Source organism: Danio aesculapii, chromosome 10 (assembly GCF_903798145.1).
Source record: "Danio aesculapii chromosome 10, fDanAes4.1, whole genome shotgun sequence".
NCBI lineage: Eukaryota > Metazoa > Chordata > Actinopteri > Cypriniformes > Danionidae > Danio > Danio aesculapii.
Window position 1 is genome coordinate 17,895,227 of NC_079444.1, and position 26,748 is coordinate 17,921,974.

A 26,748-nucleotide genomic window follows, 5' to 3' on the forward strand; every position below is an offset into this window, starting at 1 on the left:
ACACATATTACAGTACATATAGAAATATGCTCTTGCATTACATACCATAAATGAACCAAGTTAAACATGGAATATAGATCATTGATAGAGAGTGTCCTCACATATAATATTGTTTCATGGTTTGGTAACACAACACTTAAACAGAAGAAGAAATTATCGCAAACTATCAATCAGGCAAATAAGATAACTGCACTGTAAAAAATGGCCGTGATTTCAACGGTAAAAAAAACTGCAAAAATGCTATACGGTAAGAATCCGTAACCTGGTTAACAGTATGTTTCCTTGATATACGGCAAATAACCGTAAATTGACTTTCCATGAATTCCCTGCATGGCACATCACTTTTTATGCTTTTTGTTGACATTACAGTGGATCTTTTAGTTGTTTCCCCATCAGTTATGTACATTAGAGATTTATGTTACATCTAATGTTAATAAACAATGTTTATTTTATGACTTTAATTTTATGTGTGTTACCATACTGGTGTTTAGTAGACTCTGAGCACATTCTACACACTGATACACTTTTCTGCTAGAGGGAAAAGTTGTTTGTGATGATCATTGGTTCATCATGTAACTTTCTCATCACCACCTGCATATGGGTGTGCTAACGTGTCTAACTGTGTAAGATGTGTAGATGTTGGTAATTCAAAATACAGACATATTACCTCTATAAATTAATGAAATACGGTAGTTTACTGTAAAAATTTGAAATTACTTTTACGGTTTGTAACGTATTTTTAACAGTAAAATACTGGCAACCACAGCTACCGTTTTTTTACTGTAAATTTTACAGATTTATTTTTTACAGTGTGGTCATAAACACCTTTCACTGCAGATTTTATTTGACTCCTTTATGGAAAAAACAACACTTGCGATTTTAAAGATAATACACATCCCCTTCACCCAGCATTTAAATTGTTACCATCATGACGCAGGTTTAGAATTCCTAAAGCACGAAGAAATGCTTATAGAAAGTCAATTATCCCAATGGCAGTTGTTGTTTTAAATCGGATTACTGTTTGGGGTGAGTGGGGTGGTTGCCAAGAATGATCTGCAGTTTGTATGGGGCTAACTTGGTTTTAAATCTTTTAACTTGTGTTGTTGTCTTGATGAGTGTTGTTGTTGCTGTTGTGTGATCGTTGAATGTATGCGATTGTTTTCTTGGGTCCAGTGTTGAAGACAAATTTCCTTTCTGTGCCAAGCAGAACGGACAATAAAGTTTAAACTTAAACTAAACTAATAGTGGTTTATACAAAAGCACCTACACAAATGCTATCCCTATATCCAGTTTTAACCAAAGTGTGATATTTTCAGTTCAGTTATATATTAAAATGTGAACAACTGCTCGATAATTGAACTCTGCAATTTTAAATAACTTAATTTGTAGAGACTTGTTGCCTGCTGCCTCCACTGAAGGAAATTGTTCCATAAAGGTTTAGCAGCATTTGATGAAGCATTTTATATGTGATTAATTGAGCACATTAGAAAGTGCTTTGTATATTAGCATTTTGGAGCAGCTTCAATGAATAGTGAAGTTACTTACTCATTACGTCACAGGTTGGCACATGCTGGCATAAGAGTGTAACCAGTAGGAATGTTCACTGATTATGCGCTGGAACAAATCTGTTGGGAACAAACATAAACAAGTGGAGTGAAACAACCAGATATATATATATATATATATATATATATATATATATATATATATATATATATATATATATATATATATATATATATATATATATACATATATATATATATATATATATATATATATATATATATATATATATATATATATATATATATATATATAAACTCATCGGCCAATTTATTAGGTACACCTGACCAACGGTTCATTCATTCATTCTTTCATTTTCTTTTCAGCTTAGTCCCTTTATTAATCTGGGGTCGCCATAGCAGAATGAACCTCCAACTTATCCAGCTTATGTTTTACGCAGCGGATGCCCTTTCAGCTGCAACCTATCACTGGGAAACATCCATACACTCTCATTCACACACATACACTACAGACAATTTAGCTTTCCCAATTCACCTATACTATATGTCTTTGGACCGGAGCACCCGGAGGAAACCCACACGAACATGGGGAGAACAGGCAAACTCCACACAAACGCCAACTGAACCAGCTGAGGCTTGAACCAGTGACCTTCTTGCTGTGAGGCGAATGTGCTACCTACTGCAGCCCCTGACAAACTGTTCGTTAATGCAAATCAGCCAATCACATGCCAGCAACTCATTGCATGTAGGCATGTAGACATGGTCAAGACGGTCTGCTGCAGTTCAAACCAAGCATCAGAATGGGGAAGAAAGGTGATTCAAGTGACTTTGAATGTGGCATGGTTGTTGTTGCCAGACAGGCTGTATTTTAGAAACTGCTGATCTACTGGGATTTTCACGCACAACCATCTCTTGGGTTTACAGAGAATATATCCAGTGAGCGGCAGTTCTGTGGGTGCAAATGCCTTGTTGATGCCTGAGGTCAGAGGAGAATGGCCAGACTGGTTCGAGCTAATAGAAAGGCAACAGTAACTCAAATAACCTCTTGTTACAACCAAGGCATGCAGAAGAGCATCTCTAAATGCCAAACACTTCAAACCTTGAGGCAGAAGGGCTACAGCAGCAGAAGACCACAACGGGTGCCACTACTGTCAAATAAGAACAGGAAACTGAGGCTACACTTTGCACTTTGCACCAAAATAGGACAATAGTAGATTGTAAAAATGTTGCCTGGTCTGAAGAGTCTCAATTTCTGCTGCTACATTTGGATGGTATGATCAGAATTGGCATTAACAACATAAAAAAGCATGGATCCATCCTGCCTTGTATCAACGGTTCAGGCTGGTGGGGGTGGTGTAATGGTGTGGGGGATATTTTGTTCTAACTATGGCCTCCACAGTCACCAGAGCTCAATCCAATAGAGCACCTTTGGGATGTGGTGGAACGGGAGATTTGCATCATGGATGTGCACCCGACAAATCTGCAGCAACTGCGTGATGCTATCATGTCAATATAGGTTGGTAAAAGGGGCCAACCAGGTGCTAGTAAGGTGTACCTAAAAAAAGTGGCCGGTGAATATACACACACACACACACACACATTATGCATACATATATACATATATATATATACACATACATATATATATATATATATACACATATATATATATATATATATATATATATATATATATATATATATATATATATATATATATATATACCACAGTAGTTTGTTCTTTCATCTCACTTGAAGTATATCAGTATCTTTTTACAGAAAACATTTTAAAATGCCATTGAGAGCAAGCAAGCTTCACCAACCAGCTGTGCTGAGCTGAAACATGGCTGCCACAAAAATGTCATCAAAGTAGAGCATAACATTTTTTTCCTGCTGTTTTTTCTCCTCCTTCCATAGGGCATAGGGATGAGCTCTTCTGTGACACCAATCAACTTACTTGTGAAAGGGATCATGTCTATCAGTCTTCCGAATGGCCCTTTGAAACAGGCAGTTTTGAGCACTTCGATTAAGAACAACACTTCACTATTACGACCATGATTGTTTTTACTCCAAAATACCCTAATCTATTTCTGAGGTGGACTAGATAAATTCCTAATGCGTGTACAGCAGCTTTCGAGTAATCTCGGAGACACTGATCAGCTTGTTCAGGTGCATGTGTTTGATTTGGGTCAGAGCAAAACTTAAAGGCAGGGTCAAAGTTGCCCATACCTGGTCTAGCACATTGGTCTCAACATTGATTCTAGAAATGCCACAGCTTTACACAAATTTCCCTTAATTAAGCACACTTGATCTAGCAAATCAAGGGCTGTATCTGCGATTACCCTCATACACTCATTCATTATTCCCTACATTAGTCCACTAATATAGTGCACTTAAAGGAGTGAAGGAAAACAAGTGAGTAAATCTGACCACAGAGTGCACCGGAAGAGATGCTGTTTTGATTGTACTATAGTGATCGATTAAGCTTTTAGATCTATTAAACCAGTGGTTCTCAAACTTTTTTCACCAAGTACCACCTGAGAAAAAATTGTCTCTCCAAGTACCACCATAATGACCTGTATTAAAATACAGTAGCGTAGCAGGCCTAATTAAGCAGTTAAAGCTCTGCACAGTTCAAAAACGAGGCAGATTAATTCCTATTATTATGAATATTTATTATTGTCAGCCACTTTAAACATTATAAATAGTTTGAACATAACACTGCCCTGTGCATACTGGTAAAAAAATTATGTTTAAAATAAAATGTGCTTCTAAAAGTTAATTAAAAATGGCACTGTTCTTAAAAAATAAAAATAAAACTGCTTTATTTAAATGTAAAGTGTTAACATATAGCAGCCTATTCTTCAAAACCTGGAAATGTTCCCTGGACCTCATAAATATAGGCTATATGTCATTATATTCATATATAAAATGTTTTTGAAAACTCTTGAAATAGATGTTGCATGTATATATGACTTATTTGTATATCTTTGAAATCTAAACATTAACTTGTATTTTAAATATATAATTTGGATTTACATATTTAAGAAATTAGATCTGCTTACTGCCTGTTAGAGTAGGCTTTGTGTGTCAGAAAAGCAAGTCATTAAACCACAATACCTGTCAACATGAGGATATAAAAATACGGGATATGCCCCACAACAACCGTTACAAATATAGGGAGGAGATTGACTTCAAATAATAGAAAACATAAACATTAGAAAATTGAAAATAAAAGGTTTAGCCTATTAAAATCATTTTACTGATCACATCTGTGTTATTGTATGCGTTAAAGGGTTAAAAGTTTGTTCATTATTTTTACTTTAATTATTCAGCAATTCTTCCGCCTACCACTAGAAGGAAGCACAGTTTGAGAACCACTGTATTAAACCTTCAACTTATTGGTCAGACTCTGATACAGAAGTTAGCAAGTTGTCTGTTAGTAATGATACAAAGCATTTTGATTTCTGTCATTTATACAAACGTTAATTTAACACTCATTCGTGCATTCATTTTCTTTTCGGCTTAGTCCCTTTATTAATCTGGAGTCGCCACAGCGGAATGAACCGCCACGTTGATTTAACAACTAAATAAGAATTTATTTAGAAACATATGTCGATAGGATTCCACTGTGGATACTGTAAGAGCCAGTTAAGTGTAATTCATTTGGGATGATAATTTTGTTAAAAAGGTTAAAACAAGGAGAAAATTGATATTGAAATGTAATACGAAGTCATAATGATTGTATTATCTAAAATGCCTTATGCCGCAGTCACATTATAGTTTGACATTAAATACAGTTTGACATTATAGTAGACATTAAATAAAGTGAGCGATTGGTCCATGTTTTACATTTCTGTCTAGAGAGGTCCTGTTTTGATCCTCGATTGTTCTCACGCAATCATATGAGGTTCACCAGGTCAGAGTTCACCAAGCTTTCCAATGCAGCGATGTGCGAAACCTGCCGCACAAACTTACGTTTCCGGTCTGACGCATTCACGTGCGTATGATTGGAAGTTTATGGGGTGAAAAGTCCAGTGTGACCGCAGCTATATATAATAATTAATACAATGTTAAAAAAATTGGGGGGGGGGGGGGGTGGGGAGGGGGGGTGTATGTTTTGGCTTCCGACAGTAATAAGTCATGATGTCATTAGTTTGTACGTTAGGTCAGATTACAGCTATGGACGTTGAAAGCAACACAGTTTTTTTTTTTGACTGAGCTATATCGAGTCTATTGTAACTTTGTATTTTCGTTTTGCATTTCTTCAGATTCTGTCTCACTTGTGTCCTTTCAAATACCAGTTATTGGACTATTCAATTTAATTCAATTCATCCTTATTTATATAGCACTTTTCACAATATAAATTATAGCAGATTAACATAGTTCTAGTAAAGTCCAGATTTCAGAGTTGACTAGCTGCCAAAGGTAGTACATAAGGATGTGCATGAAAGATGTGCCACTACAGATGCCATCTAGTATCTGAACCGGTAATTCATTTCTCAACTCTCACGTTGGATTATACTGTAGGGATTCTCTAGCCGCTGAGTGTACATCATTATTATTTCTGGGGGTTTGATTGAGTGCACTTCAGAAAATCTACTAACGTTTTGGACATCACTGCAAACTACTCTCTCAAATACTGCATTATATACAGTAGGGCAATTTTGGAAACAGCCAAGGTATTTTATCATAACTAGAAACTTTCAAGCAGGACTAAGTTGAAGCTGGTTGGAGCTCAATTGTGCAAGGCCATGGCCCTGTAGAAACTGAATTTGAGTCTTTGGGTGTCCAATCCTGCTGCTGTAAGTCCTATGTACTTCAGAAACTCTGATACATTTGCTTGTAAGTATGTTGTGAGTCTAAAGGCTTTGATTAGCTTGGCCAGTTGACGTTTAATTACAGCAGGGTAGGAGCTAAACTCTACAGGGAACACAACTGAACTTACCTGGGGGCAGCTGCGACAGCAGTGCATAAGTTAAAACTTAGCTTAGTAGCGACATGTTTTTTGATGCCGTTTTGACATCAGGGATCCCACTGGGATGGTCTCCCATAGTAATGGAACATAGTTTTATCTTTAAAGACCTGGCTTATTAAAATAAATCACACCGATGCACAAATGATTGTTATAAAGTCCACATTTTTGCTTGACATTTCACACATACTGCATTTCTACTTATTTGGGCTGCTTCAAAAAAACGATTTTTTGGTCTTTTGTCCCGAGCACCCTTGGGATATCATGATTGAGGTTAATAGAGCAAACAACAGCCAATATCTGGATGCAGTCGGGTCCTCGGAACACAGCACTCTTCCAGTAGGAGGCCGTCGACTGGGCGAAATGTCAAGACTCCTTTCCGAACGAGATGGGATGGGGGGGAAATGAATAATTCATTGGGAGAGCTCCGTCGAACACAGTGCTGTGTCTGTTTAGCTGTCGCTTGGGCAGGCCAGAGAGAGAAGGGGAGAGATACAACACCATAGGAAAACACTGGAGCTGATTTGCCATCTGGACCTCGTATAAGACAGCTTGACGTGTTCCTGGAGGACTCGAACTCTTCATGTTAACCCCCTCTTGAGAAATGGCACATTTAGCTGTAATTATGACACTCAGGGATGGGATTTGAACTTCCAGGGCTTCGCTTGGTTGGAAAGGGCAGGGTTGGCAGAAATGGGAAAGGCTCTCCTTCAGGGTTAAGAGGCCAGTATTGATCTAACAGCATCTGAAAGAGGTAATGTGTGGAAGGGCATCTCCTTCAGCATGCGGGTATAGCCGAGGAGCTTGAACTTTGTTTTGCTGACTTGTTATCCGGTCACAATGACAGAGATTTTAATTGCTAAAGTTTGGTCTGTAGTAGATGATGCCGCTGGTGGTGTACATTTGGCCAAAGAGAAACAAAATATGCCAACATTGTTGTCACCCATGTTAAAAGAAATTGCTAATTCTCATTGAGAATGAATGACTTCCGGTGATTGTGTCACTGCAAATCATGATCAATGTGAGCAGCCCTTTTAGTCACACAATAACAAATTGCAAAGTTTGAGACTCAAGACTTCTAAAGGTCAGATTTTTGTCTAATTATAATACATATTTAATAATTAAACTAAATATGTTAACTTTACACAAGTTAAAAGTTACATCAATTAATATTTTAAGACCTTGGTGAATCGTATGCTTACCAAGGATACATTTATTGAATTAAAAACCAAGTAAAAAAAACAGTAATATTGTGAAATATATATATATTTTTAAATATACTTTTAAAATTTATGGCAAAGCTAGATTTTTCAAATGTACTGCGTCATATATTTGTGGAAACCATCATACACTTGGTTTTCACAAAAACGTGAAACCTCATAACCATTTTCATGAAAAAAAGAATTAAAAAATGGTGAGAATAAAAGATTTATACCTAATTACAGCTGTTTCATTCAAATTTCATGCACAAAAGAGCTACTAGACATGTTGAACAAATGATTTCTCCTCAGTAGTTTTTGCCATTTTCTCCTGGAAAATCCATATAGTTAAATAACATCATAATAAATTCATAAAAAATGTAATAAGTTGATCAATACTAATTTCCATTTGAGCACGGTATATTTCTCACCATTGATTTTGACAACGTTCTCATTATAAAACAAACTTGGTGGCGTACAATTCATACAGTTTGTTACAAAATTCAATTATTAAATTAAAGTGTGTGTGTGTGGGGGCATACAGTATAAATAAATGACACTTTTAAATGACATATTTCAAGATTGAGGGGCAGGTGAAACCTGAACAGATCAATACCCAATACACACACACACACAAACACATAGTCTCCATTGACTCTTCTCTGATACACACGTTTCTGAAAGTGATGTGTATCATGTCTGCACCGCTAGCGGCACCAAATACAAATCGTATGGTACAAGGGTATTTCAACATGTTGACATTTGCTTACACACTGTTTTAAAAAATGTACACTCACACATTTCAAACATTGAGTCAGTGTTGGCATAGTCAATAAGAGCAGAGGTCATGTTTCAGTAAGTGTTACTGTTATCACTCTAAAAACCAATGATTCCAAAGCATTTTTTCCTCATAGTAATGTCTTAAAAGAACTCTTTGGGTCCTCCAAAGAGTCTTTTAAAAGTTTTTTTTAGGTACAAAAAAAATGGAAAATGATGGTAAAGTTATATTAATGTTAAAGGTTACTAAAGTGTTAGATCACCCAAAAGTGAAAATTTGCTGTTAATTTCAGGTCATTAAATTCTTGTGCACTGTTCAAATTTACTACCCTTTTGTTATGTTCGGGATGAAATCATCTACTGAATTAAACTGCTTTAAAATGCATCAGATAAATATATATATTTTTCTTTTTGCATAAATCTGTTAATCTGTTAAAAACTACTAGTATTTCTCTGCTTCGAGAATAACAGGATTTTAACTCCTTAGTTGCGTATTTTCAATATTTCAAGAGTTCACACTTAGCTGATAATTAATAAAGCGTATTTGGCATGCTGTCCCGGGAGAGAGCCCTGAGCTCGTAATATCCTCGAGCCCGGAGCTCCCTCCCGTTAGAAGGGCGAGAGCGGAGTTCGAGCTCAGGTAGGTCTCGAGGACTCCCCTGCTTGTCGCCACGTGATAAGTGTAAACTAGGGTTGTTTTCGGTTATAATTTAGTCGATTGGCTATTGTTTATGTTTTTGGACGGTGGGAGGAAACCGGGGGACCCGGAGGAAACCCACGCGAACACGGGGAGAACATGTAAACTCCGCACAGAAACACCAACCAGCCCGATAGGAGGTTGGACCAGCGGTGTTCTTGCTGTGAGGCAACAGTGCTAGCCACTGGGCCACCGTGTCGCCCTATCGGAAAAAGGGGGAGGAAGTAGGGGTGGAAGGAGGGGGAAGCTTCAAGACGAAGATAACTGGAGTGAAAAAACTCTGGTTATTTATAATGCTTCCGTAATCATCTAATGGGTCAGATTACGGAGCTAATGAGGAGCCAGCCGTGTTGATCATAAGCACGTGATCCTCTCGAAATTAGTTTATAAATAAACCACACAAAAAGTAATTGTGGACTGGATTTTTTTAACCTTTTATCACTGTCTTGGACATTTAAATGATTAGTAACAACACTGATTAACATTTTTCTCCCTGATTTACTATTGGTGGCTGTTTTGCCACATTCGATGGTGCATAAATACACAATCTTTGCTTTTATTTACCTCATGTAGTTCTGAGAGCTGAGATGCATATTTCAATTTTTCCAGACACATCAAGGTAAGTGTGCAAAGGTCACTCTCACACACATACACACACTTTAATTTGCTGTTTTACTCTATTAAAAAACCTTTTTTTTGCACAGGCCTAAAGGGTTAATGGTGCCAACCGATGATCAACAGTAAAAATACAAATTTTACCTCTTCACAACAGGGAAATCCACCAACAATCAACCATTATATGGTGTCATGGCTTTGCAATCAATAAAATGTATGGGATGGAATACAATGGGGCAAAAACAGCCACCAATGGTAAATTAGGGAGAAAAAATTGAAAATCAATCAAAACCAATGCATCAAAGGCAAAGTTGTTTCACATGTCAAAGACTGCGATAAAAGCTTAAAAAATCCAGAACACAATTACTTTTTAATCATAATAATTTAAGTCATTCTGTATGTTTTTTTTTACCAAATCAGTGACATCATTTATGAATTTGGCAATTAAAGGTTTAAAATTATATAATTTTCTAAGCAATTAAATAGTTTTGATCAGGACTGCAGTTGATTAACAGATTTATAAAAAAAAAAAATTAATAATTTTTCCAGCAGTTTATTGTAGTGGATGTTTTCATTCTGAACATAGAAAATAAGTAAATTTGCCCAAAGTGTATTGTTTAGTTTCTTAGAAAATTCAAAACATTTTCTCAAAATAAGATTTGGCACCAAAATGATTCTGCTAGCTGAAACACAGAGGAAGTTATGGCCAAATTAAGACTCACAATCACCCCAGAGTGGATGAAAACATCCCCTACAGTACATAAGGGTTAAGATATAAGGTGAATATTTTTCATCACACCATCACACAAGGTTTTAGCTGAAACTATAATCCTTGGTGATTCATAAAATACCAGTAAACAAAGTACACAGCTGACAAATACCCGTGACTCCTGATGATTCATTAAGGTTTTTTAAGCAAAATAACTGGTCTGTGCAAGAAACAGACGATTATTTACAATATTAATATCTTTAATCCATGACCTCTGCAAACGGACCAAAGTATATTCGCATATGTGCAAATTAGGGCTGCACAATATTGTTTTATCATCGATATGAATGTGCACATCTGCAATAGTCACATCACAAGATTGTGTCTGAATTATAGATGACCAGGAGCTACGCAATTGTTTTTAGTTTACATCATTTATATGATTTATGGCAAAAAAAGGTTTTCTCTGTTAGAAATGTAGTCATTTCTAGTCAAAATATCTACATTTCAAAGTGAAAGTAAGATTATTTTACAAAATTTTACTTATAGCACACAATTTTACTTTTTTTTAAGGGGAAAAACTGTTAATTTCGACATTTCTTCTCAAGTTGAAAACAAAACAATATTTTTACTTAATCTTAATTTTTTTTTTTTTTTTGATTTGGATTAGAAACAAGACAAAGCAAAAATCATGTTTTGTATTGTGATTTACTCAATTATTGTTCCTGAATACTGTTTGACTGACCAGAAATCTGTCAAATACTGCTATTCAACTGTATTCATATTGCAATATTTATCGTAGAACAATAATAAAAAAAAACAAATCCGATTTTTCCAATATTGTGCAGCCCTAGTGCAAATGCAAATTCAAATGTGAGGGTCTTGGTTAATTAAAATGCACAAATGTACATTTCCAGATTGGAAGAAACTAAAAAAAAATGTGAGTATTGTGCATAAAAGTTACTGATTTACACACACAAATATCTTTAGGATGTATGTCAGATATCTGTGCGGAGCAAGAATATTTAGTCAGTAAAAACATTAAAGCACACAAAAAGCATATATGTTTCTTTATAAATTGGAGAAATAGAGGCATATTTTACCTAAAACGAAATAATTTGTGATTATTAATTTACTCACCCTAAACATGTTCCAAACCTTTCTTTCAAGAGTTCCCACTTAGATATGCTTGGCGTATAAAGCAGGTTTGGCATGCTGTCCCGGGAGAGAACCCTGAGCTCGGAGATATTTGAGCCCAGGGCTCCCGCCCGGTCGATAAGTATATCAGGAGATCCGAGATCAGGTAGGTCTCGAGAGCTGCCCCTTTAGAAAAGGGAGGAAAAGGAGGAGATGGGGTGGAAGGGGGGATTCTACCAAACGAAGATGGAAAAGTAGGGAGAAAATGATCCATTTATAGTAAACTAGGATCACTCTGATTGGATTATTACTGATTACAGATGAGCAACCAGATGTGCTCCATCATATCACGTGCTCCTCTCGAAATTAGTTTATGAAACTTCACTTATTCTAATGAATAAAACAGAAGATATTTTGAAGAAAGCTGAAAACTAGTATCCATTAACTTCCATAGTATTTGCTTTTCCTACTATGGGTGTCAGTGTTTACAGGATTTCTTCAAAATATTTTCTATTGTGTTCAACAGAGTAAAAAAAGCCTCAAAGATTTAGAACTAATTACGGGTTTTCTTTTTTGGATGAACTATCTCTTTAAACACTAATAAAACTCACACAGTTTACTCTTGCAATGTTTTTCTGAATATCTTGAAACTTGGACGAACAGAGTTTCAATAGAGAAACAGAAGTCTCTTGGGATTTATTAAAATTCTTTGTTGCGTTTCAAAGACTCACAAACATCTCAGGGGTTTGGATTTTTCCAAATCTTTCATTTTTGGATGAACTAACCCTTTAACAGAGAACCACTGATGCCAATAAAAATAAACAAAAACTTCACCTTTAAGAGAGTGAGGGCCATGTAAACTTGAGAATCTCCCAAAATAAAACTGTACAAAGACATTTGCAGAAACCACTTAAACAAAACCTAACAAATCCAGTATTAGGCAGCAAAGATAAAGGTTTTAACTCAGTCTTATATTTATATATATATTTTAAATTTTGTTATTCCGATCCACAAATCTTCCAAAGATTTACATTAAATAACAAAGGAAAGGGTAAGTTCTGTTTTAAAACAGAGGGAATATTAACAAAGTTCATTGTCACGTGTAGGTCCACACACACTTCTTCAAAGGCTGGATAACTTTCATTGGTATCTTCCATTGGAGGCGTCCCGAATCAACTACATCCACCTGACATATGTATTCAGGTGCATTAGTGAGGCATCCAATTGTGTTTTAGTAAAATACACATCTGAGGCATCCGTCCTGTTTGTCTCTCAGATGTTTGTTTGCAGATTTCGAGGAATATCCACCGCAATCCATCAAAGAAGCAGACGGCGTGAGTGCTATCATGAGAACAAAGCTTGATGCGACTGATGAAATGCAGGTAGGCACAAATCCTCCGCCTGTGGATTATTTAGCGGGACAAAAACATTCCCCTTAGTGGATGGTGGGGATGTCTCCAATCCAAGCTCCAGGTAATGGTCTGGGACACGAGTATTCATTCTGTGGAGCACAAACGAGACGGCGGATGAATAATAGGGGACAAAATCATGAGGTTGAGCTATGAAGAAGGGTTTTTTTTTTCCTATAAATGGATTAATTTATTCAAAAATAGATTTTGTAAATGCAAATCATATTGGATATGGGGGAAATATGAATAGAGGTTTCCAAACATCAAAATCATAAAATTGTAATACATAAACTTTATTTTTTATCATTATTTCTGTACATTAGATTGTGACCTGTTCAGTTTTTATTTTTTAAACCAGAAAAATCAAAAATAAAATGGATAATTATAACTTACAGATGACAATATATTTGACAAATATATTAAAAGCATTTTAATTAGATGTAAATGAATGTGATAACATATTAGACAACTCTATTTAAACATCACAGTATATTACTTGTCAGTTTAAACCGTTTTACATTATTTTCTATTACTCATTCATTCATTTTCCTTTGGCTTAGTTTCTATTTTAAAGGTTGCCACAGCGGAATGAACCGCTAACTATCTTTTACGCAGCGAATGCCCTTCCATCTGCAACCTAGTACTGGGAAACACCCATACAAACTCACAACCGGAGCACCCAGAGGAAACCCACGTGAACACGAGGAGAACATGCAAACTCCACACAGAAACACCAACTGGCCCAGCCGAGAATCAAACCAGTGACCTTCTGGCTATGAGATGACAGTGCTAACCACTGAGCCACCATGCCACCTTTTTTCTACTAATCAAACATTAACATTTTCTATAATACAATTATATATTAAAAATGTTGTATAACATTTTTCTTTGGCTTAGTCCCTTTATTCATCAGGGGTCACCACAGCGGAATGAACCGCCAACTCATACAGCATATTTTTTACACAGCGGATACCCTTCCAGCTGCAACCCAGTACTGGGAAACAGCCATACACACAGAATATGCAAACTCCACACAGAAATGCCAGCTGACTTGAACCAGCGAACTTCTTGCTGTGAGGCGAGAGTGCTCACCACTGAGCCACCATGTAGCCCCCCCCCCCCTTTTTTTTTTTACAGTATAATACATTTTTTTATTTGATTGCCTTTCTTTAATCAGGTCAGAATAAGTATTTTGCTTGATTTGACATACATGTAAGTGTTACGTTATGCCAAATGACAATGGCACACTCAAAAAATTATTTTTGCTGCTTGTTTAAGCTACTTAATTAAAATGAGTTGAAACCACAACTCTTAAGGTTTTTTTAGCCAACTTAAATGTTGTATGTTCAATCCACTGAACTTCGTAAAAACAATTACGTTAACTTAATTGATTTGTGTTGGGACATCTTGAAAGAATTGTGTGGAACCCAGCAGTTTTACAGTGTAAATTATTTCACCTCTATTTCTGTATTTTATATTAACAAACATTTATCATATATAAAAAGTCCCTGAATAGACATTTGCTATTATGAGAAAATGATATATTAAAGGGCACCGATTTGACCTCTTTTCCAAGATTTAAGACAAGCCTTTGGTGTGTCAAGAATGTGTCTGTAAAATTTCAGCTCAACATATCAGATAATTTATTATAGCCTCCAGCCACCCATTTTCTGAGTATACTGTAGCTGTTTTTGTAGCCTGTGGCTTTAAATGAAGATGAGCTGCTTCTCTCCGCCCACCGTTCCCATGTGTGTGTCTGCTTCTCATTAGGTGTTACAACAGATAAACAGCATAGTGACAGAGACAGACTCAGATGAATCTGAAATACAACTCATTAGTCAAAATTACCAAGTGAGTTTATTTCATGTATTTGTTGTGGAGTTTATTCAAGCCTTTTATTCAAAAATCACAGAGAGGTGTAGCAAATAATTGAATCCAAGTTTATTTAAAAAAAAAAAAATGTTTTGTGGACATGTGTATACATGTTATTATGGAGACATGGGGCTCTATTTTGACGATCCATGCGCAAAGTGCACAGAGCAGGTCGCAAACGCATTAAGGGTGTGTCAGAATCCACTTTTGTTAATATACAGACGGAAAAATCCGCTTTGTGCCGTGACGCATGGTCTAAAAGGGTTGAGCTTATTTTCTAAATGAGTTATAGGAGTGTTTTGAGAATAAACCAATTAGAGTCTCATCTCTCAATCCCTTTAAGAGTCAGTTGAGTCGCGCCAGAGCACATTTGCTATTTACATGGCGGACTTTATAAGTGTAAAAACTGAACCCTTCACTAGAGAGAAAACAGTTAAACAGAGCATCTACAACGCCAGAATGAGAGATGAGCCTCCTCATTGTTTACTTTCGCTTTCACTCTCGTGAATAGGGAAACTTCTTGTACGCACAGACATCCATTAGCCTATAAATAATTAATTTAGTTTGTTAAGCGCAAAGATTTGTTTCAAAACTATTTCTAAATTCAGTTCTAATTTCCAGCAAACGAATAAATGAACAATAATAACGAAGTGTGGTCAAAAAACTGAGTTATATCCTACACATGCTATGCCCCATATGGTCTAAAACCTGACAGGTGGGCAAATCTAAGCTTGTTTTTAATAAAACAAATATAAATATGCATATAATAAATAATACTGCTAATAATAATAACATTATACAAAAGCAAATTGTTATGAATAAACTAAAAAAAGCCCCCCCACCCCAAGATAAAGGCATGAAAGTATGGTTTTTATATTTATGTAGGCTAGAAAATAATATGTTTTGTAATATTTTAATCATTTATATTTATATCATATATTTATATCCTTATTATATCCTATATATATCCGTAATATTTTAATTATTTTTCATATGTAAAGATATTTGCGTATTTCTGTACATCCTGTTTGTATTAAGCAATGTGTAAGCGAGGCGCATAACTAACATGCTCTGCACTGGACAATAGACCAGCTTTGTTCTATAGAACAGTCTATTAAAGTTTCTCAAAATAGCAACACGCCAGCAATGCGCCTCAACACGCCTCCTTGTTTAGATCAGAACGCCTATGGGCGCACATATGAGCGCAAATGTATTTGCTATTTAAACAGCGTGGCGCAAAACGTTAAAACGACTCTTGCGCCAAGCTGAAACTAGCAAACAACAATTGCGGCGTGCCTTGCGCCACATTGCACCGGGTGTATGATAGGGCCCATGGTGTCTGTCAATCAATTCGGTGGGCAGGGAAAACTACTCTCCTACATCATGTTGTGGTGGGCTTCAAAATCACTGGGATTTGGATTCTATTTTAACGTCAGGAAATAAAAAAGAGACTTGTTGGGTTTATATCACTCCAATCTGACAGTGAACACACTATACATACACACAGTTCTGTCCAAACAGCTTACACAAGTAGATTTTGTTTTGAGGAACAAACAGATTTGAAATGTTTTCTCTTTTTTGATAAATGTTTTAAGAAACAAATATTTCAACAAAACTACTACCTAATAATTCTAAATAAAATGTCCAAAAATAATAACAATATTTATAATTTTATATTTCATCATTTTTGCATAAAAAATACCTTAAAATTGCATTTGAAAACGAATTGATTTCTTTAATTAAAATAATCTTAAACATTTAAGGTGCAATGATTTCCACAAATAAGATGAATCTGAAATCAAACCAAACCTTGAAAAAGTTATACAAGCTTTTCATAACCATATAGATGATATGAATACAAAACCTACATTTCTAAATGACATTTCTGAGCAATTTCTGCTTTTAGAAATGCCGACATTAATTAAAAAGAAATCTGAATATGTGGAAACATCAACATAATGATACAGTCACATCAGTACAGCAGCAAGCAATTTTGGTGTGAAACGAAACTCTCATGCATGTCCAATGAATTGGAAAGAAACCCTTTTTGAAGCAGCGCTAGATGATTTGGCAGCTATCAGTAAAGAAAGTCAGAAATGGAAATATGGCAGCACATTGTGTGCCTTCATTGTTAGGATGTTAATTCGACTTGAGACGACTGAATTTACTCAGCTCGAGTGACCTTGCTGTCATGAGCACTTGGTCTTAAATGGATTAAGCAAACTGCCACGAATGCTAATTAGCAATATGCATTGAGCACAATCGTCATTATCTCAATTATCCTCAAGTTCAACTAAGGTTCTTTCAGAAAACCAAGGGAATAGCAGCTATACTGCCCAATGAGTCAACTTGAAGACAAAGATTGGAGTAATTACATGATAAAATGGGGACAAAAGAGTTTCTACCCACGAGAATGAGAATCATCAACGTTGAATGGATTAAATCTTTCTCGCTTCATCCAAATACGTAACATACAGCCAATGATGATATCTATCACCTTTCTAACACTTCAGAGAAACTGCAAAGTCTCAGTGCAGCCCGTTTTAACGGTCCCCATTTACTGTCATTATATGATAAAGTGTAGCTTGGAGATTCTGCTAAATAGCTCCTTTTTTTTTAGTTGATAAGCAGTTTGATTCTACTCCTCTTAATAGAAAAATTATTAATGGAATGTTTTTTTTATTTCATAAATCAAACAGCAGATTATTAAGCAGGATGATCTCGGAAAGCAATTCGTGGTGGGATCTGTTTTTAGGTATGGAGCCATGCTTTGTGTTTAGCACCTAGGAAAGCTAAAAATGGCAGCATTTTGCACCATTGTGAGACGTTTGTGCCCGAGGGTGAGCTTTGATTTTGTCAAACTGGCTGACACAAGCTGTAGCCCTGACTTACAATTGAAATGAACATTTAGTGAAGCTGAAAGCATTTCTACAAAGATAAAAGATTTTATGCAAGGTTCTGCTATTAAAATTTACTAAGAGCTGTGGAGGACACAGTACACAAATCAAGCCCTTACACTTCAGTAAAAGCATTCAATTCATTTTACTTGAGTCAAAGTACAAAAGTACTTGATTTTAGTACTTAAGTATTAATAGTTTAAACTTTTGAAGGATGTTTATATAATTTGCAAGAAAATGTTTACTTTTATTATAAAACCTTTTCAGAAATAACCATAATGATGTTTAGCATTATGATGTTAGCAAAGAGTCCACAAACATGAATAATTTAAATAAATGGTTATTAAAAAGCTTTTCCTCTGCTTCAGCTTGCATGTTATTCATGTTTGTTAACTCTTTACTAACATTATTTATCATTAACAAAGCATCTGTTGAGGAAATTAGGAACCTTACTGTAATGTGTACACTACCCCAACATTATAATGTGCTATTTAACATTTGGTAATTTTTTGTTCATGTTAATTAATGCATTAAATAACACATTAATATATCTTTATGTTGCATAACAGAATTAGAATTGCTGAATAAATGTGCTGATTATTGTTAGGTCATGCTATGTGGTCCATGAACAATTGCATTAATGTATGTAGAAGTAAACATGAACTAATTAATCTGTTAATGTAAAGAGATGCATTAGAAAATGAGTAAGTTAACATTAACAAAGTGTATGCAATGCTGAATGAAGTCACTGTTCAGCATTAGTTCATGTTAACCAATGTTACACCGATGTTAAACATACATATTATACATATAATTAGTTAACATTAACGAAGATTAAGTCATATTTAACAGATGTTTTGTTCACTGTTAACTAATGTTAATTAATGCACTAACTAACATTAACTCTTATTGCTAAGTGTAACCGAACAAAACCTCTAGTTGTTTATCTACAGTACAGTATATGCTACAGCAGCAATGATGCAGGAGGACGAATAGATGCACAAGGGTGAATATATAGCAGATTTAGTGCAATTACTTTTTATTAACATAATTTTCTGTTACATTAATTAATCCTAAAATTAAGAATTAGCAACTTATATTGTGTGTGATCATTCTCTTTTGGACAATCAGTATGTAAATTTAGTAAATAGTTTACTAGAGACTAATTCTGCGGTCACACTAGAGTTTGAGCATGTGAAATACTGCTGTACAGTGCTGCAAAAAGGGGCAGTATTAAACATGTTGATTAGTTACTAAGAAAAACGAGCGATTGGTCCATATTTTTAATTTCTGTACAGAGAGGTCATGTTTTGATCTTCTATTGGTCTCACCCAATCACGTGATGTGATTTCGCAGGTCAAAGTTTGCCAAGCTTGAACTTTGCAACACAGTGAGCTGTGAAACTTGCCACACTTGCTTGCGTTTCCAGTCTCTCCCATTTGCATGCGTATGAATGAAAGTCTATAGGGTGAAAAGTGCAGTGTGACTGCGACTTTACTTTGACGGAATCATTTGAATCAGTGAATCATTAGCTGGAGACCCATTCTGAATTAATCAATAGAATCAGTTACTGCAGACTAACTCTAAATGGATCATTTGAATCAGTGAGTCATTAAAGGCCAGTACACACCAAGCTGATGACAAACAACTACTGTAGGCAACTCAAGACATCCTGTTCCTTGCTATTCTGTTCTTTGCATTGTTCCTTGCTGGATAGTACAATCACGTACTGAAGCAGGTCCAATACATAGTGGACATTGTAACACCCACTATAAAGGCCCATGCTACTATGACAGTTGGGTTTAGGGTTGGGGTAGGTGTAGATGTTAATAATTGTGAGGGTTGGGAGTAGAATTGGCGCATGCATGTCCCCACTACGTATCGGATCTGATGCAGTACATCATCAGGCTACAGGCTGCAGTAAGAACACACTCAACCAACTAGCTGGACCAACATTGACAGATAGAACCCAACGCCTTACCATCGCTTTGGTATCTCCTGGTGTTGTATAGAAATCTGACTCCCCGGTCAAATCTGACTCCCCTTTCCTGAAAAACCTGTTCTGATGAACTTACAATCAAATAATTTAGCGAAATTACTCTATAAAGCAAGATTTGACATAGGCATACATTTGGTTTATATGTGACCTTTTAAACCTGTATTTGTAGGGGGGGGGGGGGTACATTTAAATCATTTCGCACTATTGATGAAACTTGTGTATTTTAATGCTGTTGTATCAGAATTCGAAAGAAATAATCTTTCTGTTAATGTTTTTGTTTCATGCGGTGGCTGAGAGAGCTTAATGCACTGGAATAAAAAAACACACATGCAATTACTAAAAACACCAACAAATTAAGAAACGATGTTCATCATTTTGACAGCACACGTGTTGCAAATTCTCACAACACAGACAACTAAAGAAATACACTGCATTTTGTCACAACACAAACAAATGAAGAAATACACTGCATTTTGTCACAACACTTGCAAATATCCACGTAACACAATGGAAATGTTTTTAAGGGGACCCAAAAACCTGACGGACCTTGCTAAGGTATAGATGTGTTATTATGACATGACTTTTGCTCAGTGAAGTTGTTGGTGCTCTTATAAAGGTGAGTTTTTATTTTATTTTAATATCCTGATTACATGATTCTATAGTCTTTTGTAAATTATTAGCCTAAATAAACTAATGATTAAATGTGAAACGTTGTTTTAATAGTATGCAGCCGATTTAATAAATGCAGCGTTTTTGTCATTGCATGTGTTTTCTTAAATTGCAGCATGGTAAACCCTCTCGGCCACCATTTTTTAACATTAAAGGAAATTTTAAAAACAGTTAGTATGTTTCATTTTCACAAACTGCTGTGAGTTTAACTGCAGGCGTTGAGTGATGCAGGTGCACACAAAGGCAAGTCAGATTAGTTTGAGACTCATATTTTGATACAACACTGGCCTTAACAGAAGACTCTCTCTGAATGGATCACCTTTCTGACTTCTGACTGATGAAATCAGAACTGTACAATTTACAAATGAACTCTTCTGTGCAATTTGTGAACTGATATAACAGATTACTGATAAGTTTCAGCTTGTTCACAAGCAGGACGCTACTTTCACATCTCTGAGACCTTATGATAGGTAATGGGGTAAAAAGTATTACAATATCATGTTTTGAAGTGTAGTAAAGTAAATAAAGTAAGTAAAAATACTCATGGGATACTTTAAAAAGTTTTTAAATACAATAGGGAAGACAAACACTTGTACAATTATCAGAATTGATATTGCACAAACATCATAAAGCTTTCTAATGCATCTGAATTTATATGCACAAAATGATTCAACAGTGCATTTTGGTCCATTAAAAGCACCATTGCAAAATTAAAGAAGACTGCATGAATATTAATAGGATCATGCAGATGTTGCCATGTAACCTTTTGAGATTGTCCAGCAGCTCATTAATTATTCATGAGCCATGCCCTCACATAGTGGTTAGTTAGATCATGGATTAGCACACAGATAAAAAAGATAAAAGATAAAGAAGTCAAATCTCCATTACTATGGACAGTAGTTAAAGGAAAAACAATTGTTCGGTGATCCATAAATAATACTGTATATTGACTTCTAAAGCCACAGTAATCCTCTTTTCTAAGCCTCCATATGTCCATTTTTTTTCCTGACAGTTCTAATTGTGACATAATGATGTTCATTTTTCATTTTAACTTTAGAATAAGAAGTTCTTCTGAAAAGTGGAGGAAAGAGACCTGCTATGTATGGAATGCAAAATTAAAACAAAAAGCAGGCACTTCAAGACACTCAAGACAAATGCTTGGAGCAGATGCACACTCTAGAATGCTAAAAACAGACATAGCACAAGAGATGACATATTTTTGGGGTGTGAATAGATGATTATTTCATCGCTCTCTCTGTGAGTTCAGAACCCTGATAAATATCATTCCATTTGCAGCCTCCGAGGTTGAGCGTTAGATTGAAATCTTTAAGGAGAGTACATATAGGACATATTTGCCACCATGGGATTATAAAGCTCCATTTGTATTCCAAGTCATTTTGAGATATTGGGCTTTAAGGTTTTGAATTAAAATTGATAAAAAAAAAACCTAGAATCCTTTATATATATATATATATATATATATATATATATATATATATATATATATATATATATATATATATATATATATATATATATATATATATATATATATATATATGTGTGTGTGTGTGTGTGTGTGTGTGTGTGTGTGTGTGTGTGTGTGTGTGTATGTGTAAAAACTTTATGCTTTGAATTTTAAGGCTCTCTTTAGCAAAAACCAACAAACATTATTAAGTAAGAATTATTTAAAAAACACAAAGCATATGATTGAATTTGAATAAATATTAATTTTTTTGTTACATAAAATTAGTGCAATAAATGTCAATATGTTTGAGAGCTCATTTTCTTTTCAGCTTAGTCCCTTTATTAATCTTGGGTTGCCACAGCAGACTGAACAGCCATCTTATCCAGCATATGTTTTACGCAGTGGATGCCCTACCCACTGTGCCACAGCGTCGCCGAGCTCAAAATAATTTTAGTTATTTTTATATGATTTATTGTATATTTTATACAATAAATTTTATACAATAATTTTGTTTCTGGTTCAAGTTAAGCAAAATTTTAGATAGGAATATGGTGGGTAATTAATTACATTGCCGCAGGAACCATTAGTGTATATTTATTGTAATTTCTCTCTAGAAACCAATATGGCTGAAATCGTAAAATTATAAAGTCTTTTTAGTTTTTAACTTCAAAAAACTAAACAAAACAATACAAATAATCAAATCAGACATTGTAATAAGTGATGCATCTTTAGTTTCGACTTCTTATCTGAACATGCCATTTTAATACTGTATCTGCCTCCCAAATATATTGATTATTGAATGAATTAGTCAATGAATCATTTAAAAGATTAATTACTGAATGAAAGTTTTGAATCGGGTGACACAGTGGCTCAAAACAATTCTTCTGGAGAAAGTCTTTCATTTCGGTTCGAATAAAAGCAGTTTTTAATAAAAAACAACAACAATATTTTAATCAATATTATTAGACTTCTTAAGGCTTTTTAATATTTTTTTCAATTGTCTACTCAACAAATGTAATGCATCATTATACAACGATTTGCCCTAACTACCCTAACTTGCCTAATCAACCTAATTAACCTAGCTAAGCCTTTGAATTGTGCTTTATGCTGAATACTAATAATTTGAAAAATATCTAGTAAAATATTATTTACTGTCATCATGTCTTGTTCATGTCTGTTCATAAACAGACATGTCTGTTCATAAATGAAATCAGTTATTAGAAATGAGTTATTAAAACTATTATGTTTAAAAATGGGAAAAATAAACAGGGGGGCTAATAATTCAGTAGGGTTAATAATTATGACCCTAACTTTGTTAATGTTAATGAATCATATTGTTCATTGTTAATTCGTGTTACAGCAGCAATAATATAAGAGAATGAAAATATAGCAGATAGAGTACAATCACTTTTTATTAACATGATTTTCGATTACAATAATTAATCCTAAAATTAAAAAAATAATAATAACTTATATTTTATGTGATCTTTCTCTTTTTTTTTGGCATAATTTGAATCACTCACTCTGACTGAAACTTTTGAATCAGTGAATCATTAGCTGAAGACCTGCTCTGAACAGATCATTGAATCAGTGACTACAGACTCACTCTGAATGGATCGTTTGAATCAGTGAGTCTAAGGGCTCTTATTTAACGATCTAGGCGCAAAGTCTAAAGCACAGGGCACAAAAGCATTAAGGGCGTGTCCACTTTTGCTATTTTAAGTACGGAAAAATATGCTTTGCGGTGCGACACATGGTCTAGCAGGGTTGTGCTCATTCTCTTGAGTTATGGATGTGTTTTGAGAATAACCCAATCAGAGTCTCATCTCCCACTCCCTTTGAGAGTCAGTTGTGTCACGCCATGGAGCATTCGCTATTTACATGCCGGACTTTGTAAGTGGAAAAATTAAATGCTTCACTAGCGAGAAAACAGTTAAACAGACCATCTGCAGCGCAAGGATAAAGAATGAGCCTCCTCCAATCGGCCTTTACTTTCTCTTTCTCTCTTTTCTGGATAAAGAAACAGTGTTGTACACTCCACTGAATAAGACATGCATTTATTCATTCATTTTCTTTTCAGCCTAGTCCCTTAATTAATCTGGGGTAGCCACAGCAGAATGAACCACCAACTTATCCAGCATACGTTTGACCCAGCCGGGGCACGAACCAGCGACCTTCTTGCTATTTGGTGATTGTGCTACCCATTGCACCACCGTGCTGCCCTAAGACATCCATTAGCCTTCATAATTTATTTTGTTTGTTAAGCGCAAAGATTTGTTTCAAAACTATTTCTAAATTCAGTTCTAATTTCCAGCAAATGAATAAATGAACAATAATATTGAAGCGTGGTCAAAAAACTTGTCGAGTTATATCCAAATACACATGCTATGCCCCATATGGTCCACAACCTGACAGGTGGACAAATCTAAGCTTGTTTTTAATAAAACAAATACAAATATGCATATAATAAATAGTAATGCTAGTAATAATAACATTATACAAAAGCAAGTTGTCGTGAATAAACTGAAAAAAGTCTCGCGAGATGAAGGCAGTGGTTTTTATATTTATGTAGAAAGTAATCATTTTTATAATACTATATTTCTTTAATTCTTTTTATTTGTAAAGATATTTGCATATTGCTGTACATCCTGCATGTTTTAAGAAATGTGTAAGTGAGGCGCACAACTAACGTGTCCTGTGCTGGACTTTAGACCTGCTTTCAGCTGGTCTATTGCACAGTCTATTTTAGTTCCTCAAAATAGCAATGCGCCTTAGCACACCTCTTTTCTAGACTGGAACACACATGAGTCCACAAAGTGGTACAAATGGATTTACTATTTAAACAATGTTGTGGAAATTAAGGCTGCACTGGTCTGAAAATGGCAAGTCTTGCGCCTTATTGCGCTAGGTGTATGATAGGGCCATTTTCTCACTATCTACAGGTAAGACATCAACAGGCTGTAAATCATTTGGATATCTTGGGCTTTAAGATTTTTTAAATTAAAATTGAAAAAGAAACCCGAACCCAAATTTAAAAAAATACACTTAGTGCTTGAATTAATTAATTACATTGTCAAAATCAGTTTTTCGACATTCATTAGTTGCTATTTAAACACAAAACAGTTTTGTTTGAGAAGTATTAGGTTTTATTAAATAACAATTCATTTGGTCCAAATGTACCTGGAAAGTGTACAGATATAGTAAATGCAGATGCACAGCGTACACAAGTTAGACCAAATAAATAGAACCTTTGGTGAAAAAAATCATTAACAAATCTGTCTGACCCAAACACTTTTAACAGCTTGTTTACACATATTTGTGAAAGCAGAACGATAGCCTGTAATTCCAAACATTTTATTTGAGTTATGACAGACACAATAACAGGGAAAAGATGACAAGCTGACAAGAGACCAAACAAAAAAACAAAGCAGCAAAAAATATCGACAAAATACATGAAAAAAAAATAAAAAATCTGACGAGGTGAAACGTGGTTAGAGATCAGCGAGGCTTTAAATCACAAACCAAGAAGTGCTCACGAACCCCCTGTGGTAAAACTGACTTAACTAATTAGTGTGTTAATAAGTTTCACTTGGCTGAACCTGCAGCCGAACCTCCAATTATTACAACACACAAGCTTCAGAGCCAAGTTAAATAATAGATAATAGCTTATATACCTCCACTTTACAGGCCAGGGTGATTACCTACACCACGTTCAGCCTTTATTTCGGAAAGTAAAATTAACCTCACTTCCTCGTGGGCAGAGCGGTAATTAGATTATATTAGAGAGGTTTAATTAGGAGCAGAAATATGTAGTAATTAGCCAGTATTGTTTGGGGAATGTGAAGTGCTAAGTGAGACATATGTCAGACTCAACCTGTCAGTAAAAGCATGCTGTTTTTCTAGTTTCTGGCCCGAGGCTCCAATTATCCCATTGTGTCTTCCAAACAACGGGAGGTCAGCGGCTGTGTACGGGCTTTCCTGCTTTCTTTTCCACCAACCGCAAAAAAACATGAAAGAATGAGCAAATGAGAGAAGTTTTAGATGGAACGGAAAAGGTTGCCTTTGAAAAAGAGCTCCAGCCTTCCAGTGAGTTTTTGCTCTTGTTCAGTCGCTTCCCTTTGAACTGAGTCTCTTTCGTGATGCCTGCATGTCTGATAATTGATTTTAGGGGGATTTTTTTTTCCTCTCTCTCCAAAAAAGATTTTTTTAGGTTTGGCATGGCAAAAATGGCTAAAAATATTTCTTAATGCTTTTGATGATGAGTTTTCTCAAATAACCAAAGGGCAATATTTTCATATTCATCATAGCATCCAACAGTCAAACTGAGCTGACCCGATTAAAAATGTTTAATGCAAGACGTAAAACACATTGAAATCTAGTTAATAACCATGATTAGGGTACCAGATTTATATAAAAAATATAACAATAACATTGATAAATGGTAATTTTTGCCAATATTTGGACTTACATATGGGTCTTTTTTATCACACACATGTACTATTTATTAATATTTTACCTTTTGATTTAGCTGTAATTGTAATTTATTAAGTAGTTTTATAAATGTGTACTTTTACTTTCACTTGAGTACATTTTTAGTGCTGTATCAGTACTTTTACACTACTATTTCCCTTCAACCTGCAGTCACTACTTTACTTTTTTCTTGTCTATAGGGATTGGCTGAGTAGAAAAATATGTGATTTTTGTCCAATCAAATCGCACATAGACAGTAAATCACATCATGCTTAAGACATGGGCGCTTTTTAAATGCAGCAAATCGATTGGAAGCATTAAAAATGTCC

The 26,748-nt window shown here is 35.1% G+C and overlaps 1 protein-coding gene across 1 annotated transcript in view; it reads right to left on the reverse strand.

Annotated features, from left to right (window-relative positions):
* Window positions 1-12,300: 12,300 nt before the first annotated feature.
* lrrtm4l1 (leucine rich repeat transmembrane neuronal 4 like 1) overlaps window positions 12,301-26,748 on the reverse strand; it is a 58,205-nt gene continuing 43,757 nt past the window's right edge. Inside the window, exon 3 of the mRNA XM_056466939.1 lies at window positions 12,301-13,136. Within this exon, the coding sequence (XP_056322914.1) occupies window positions 13,071-13,136 (66 nt within the window). The 3' untranslated portion in view covers window positions 12,301-13,070. The remainder of the gene's footprint in view (window positions 13,137-26,748) is intronic.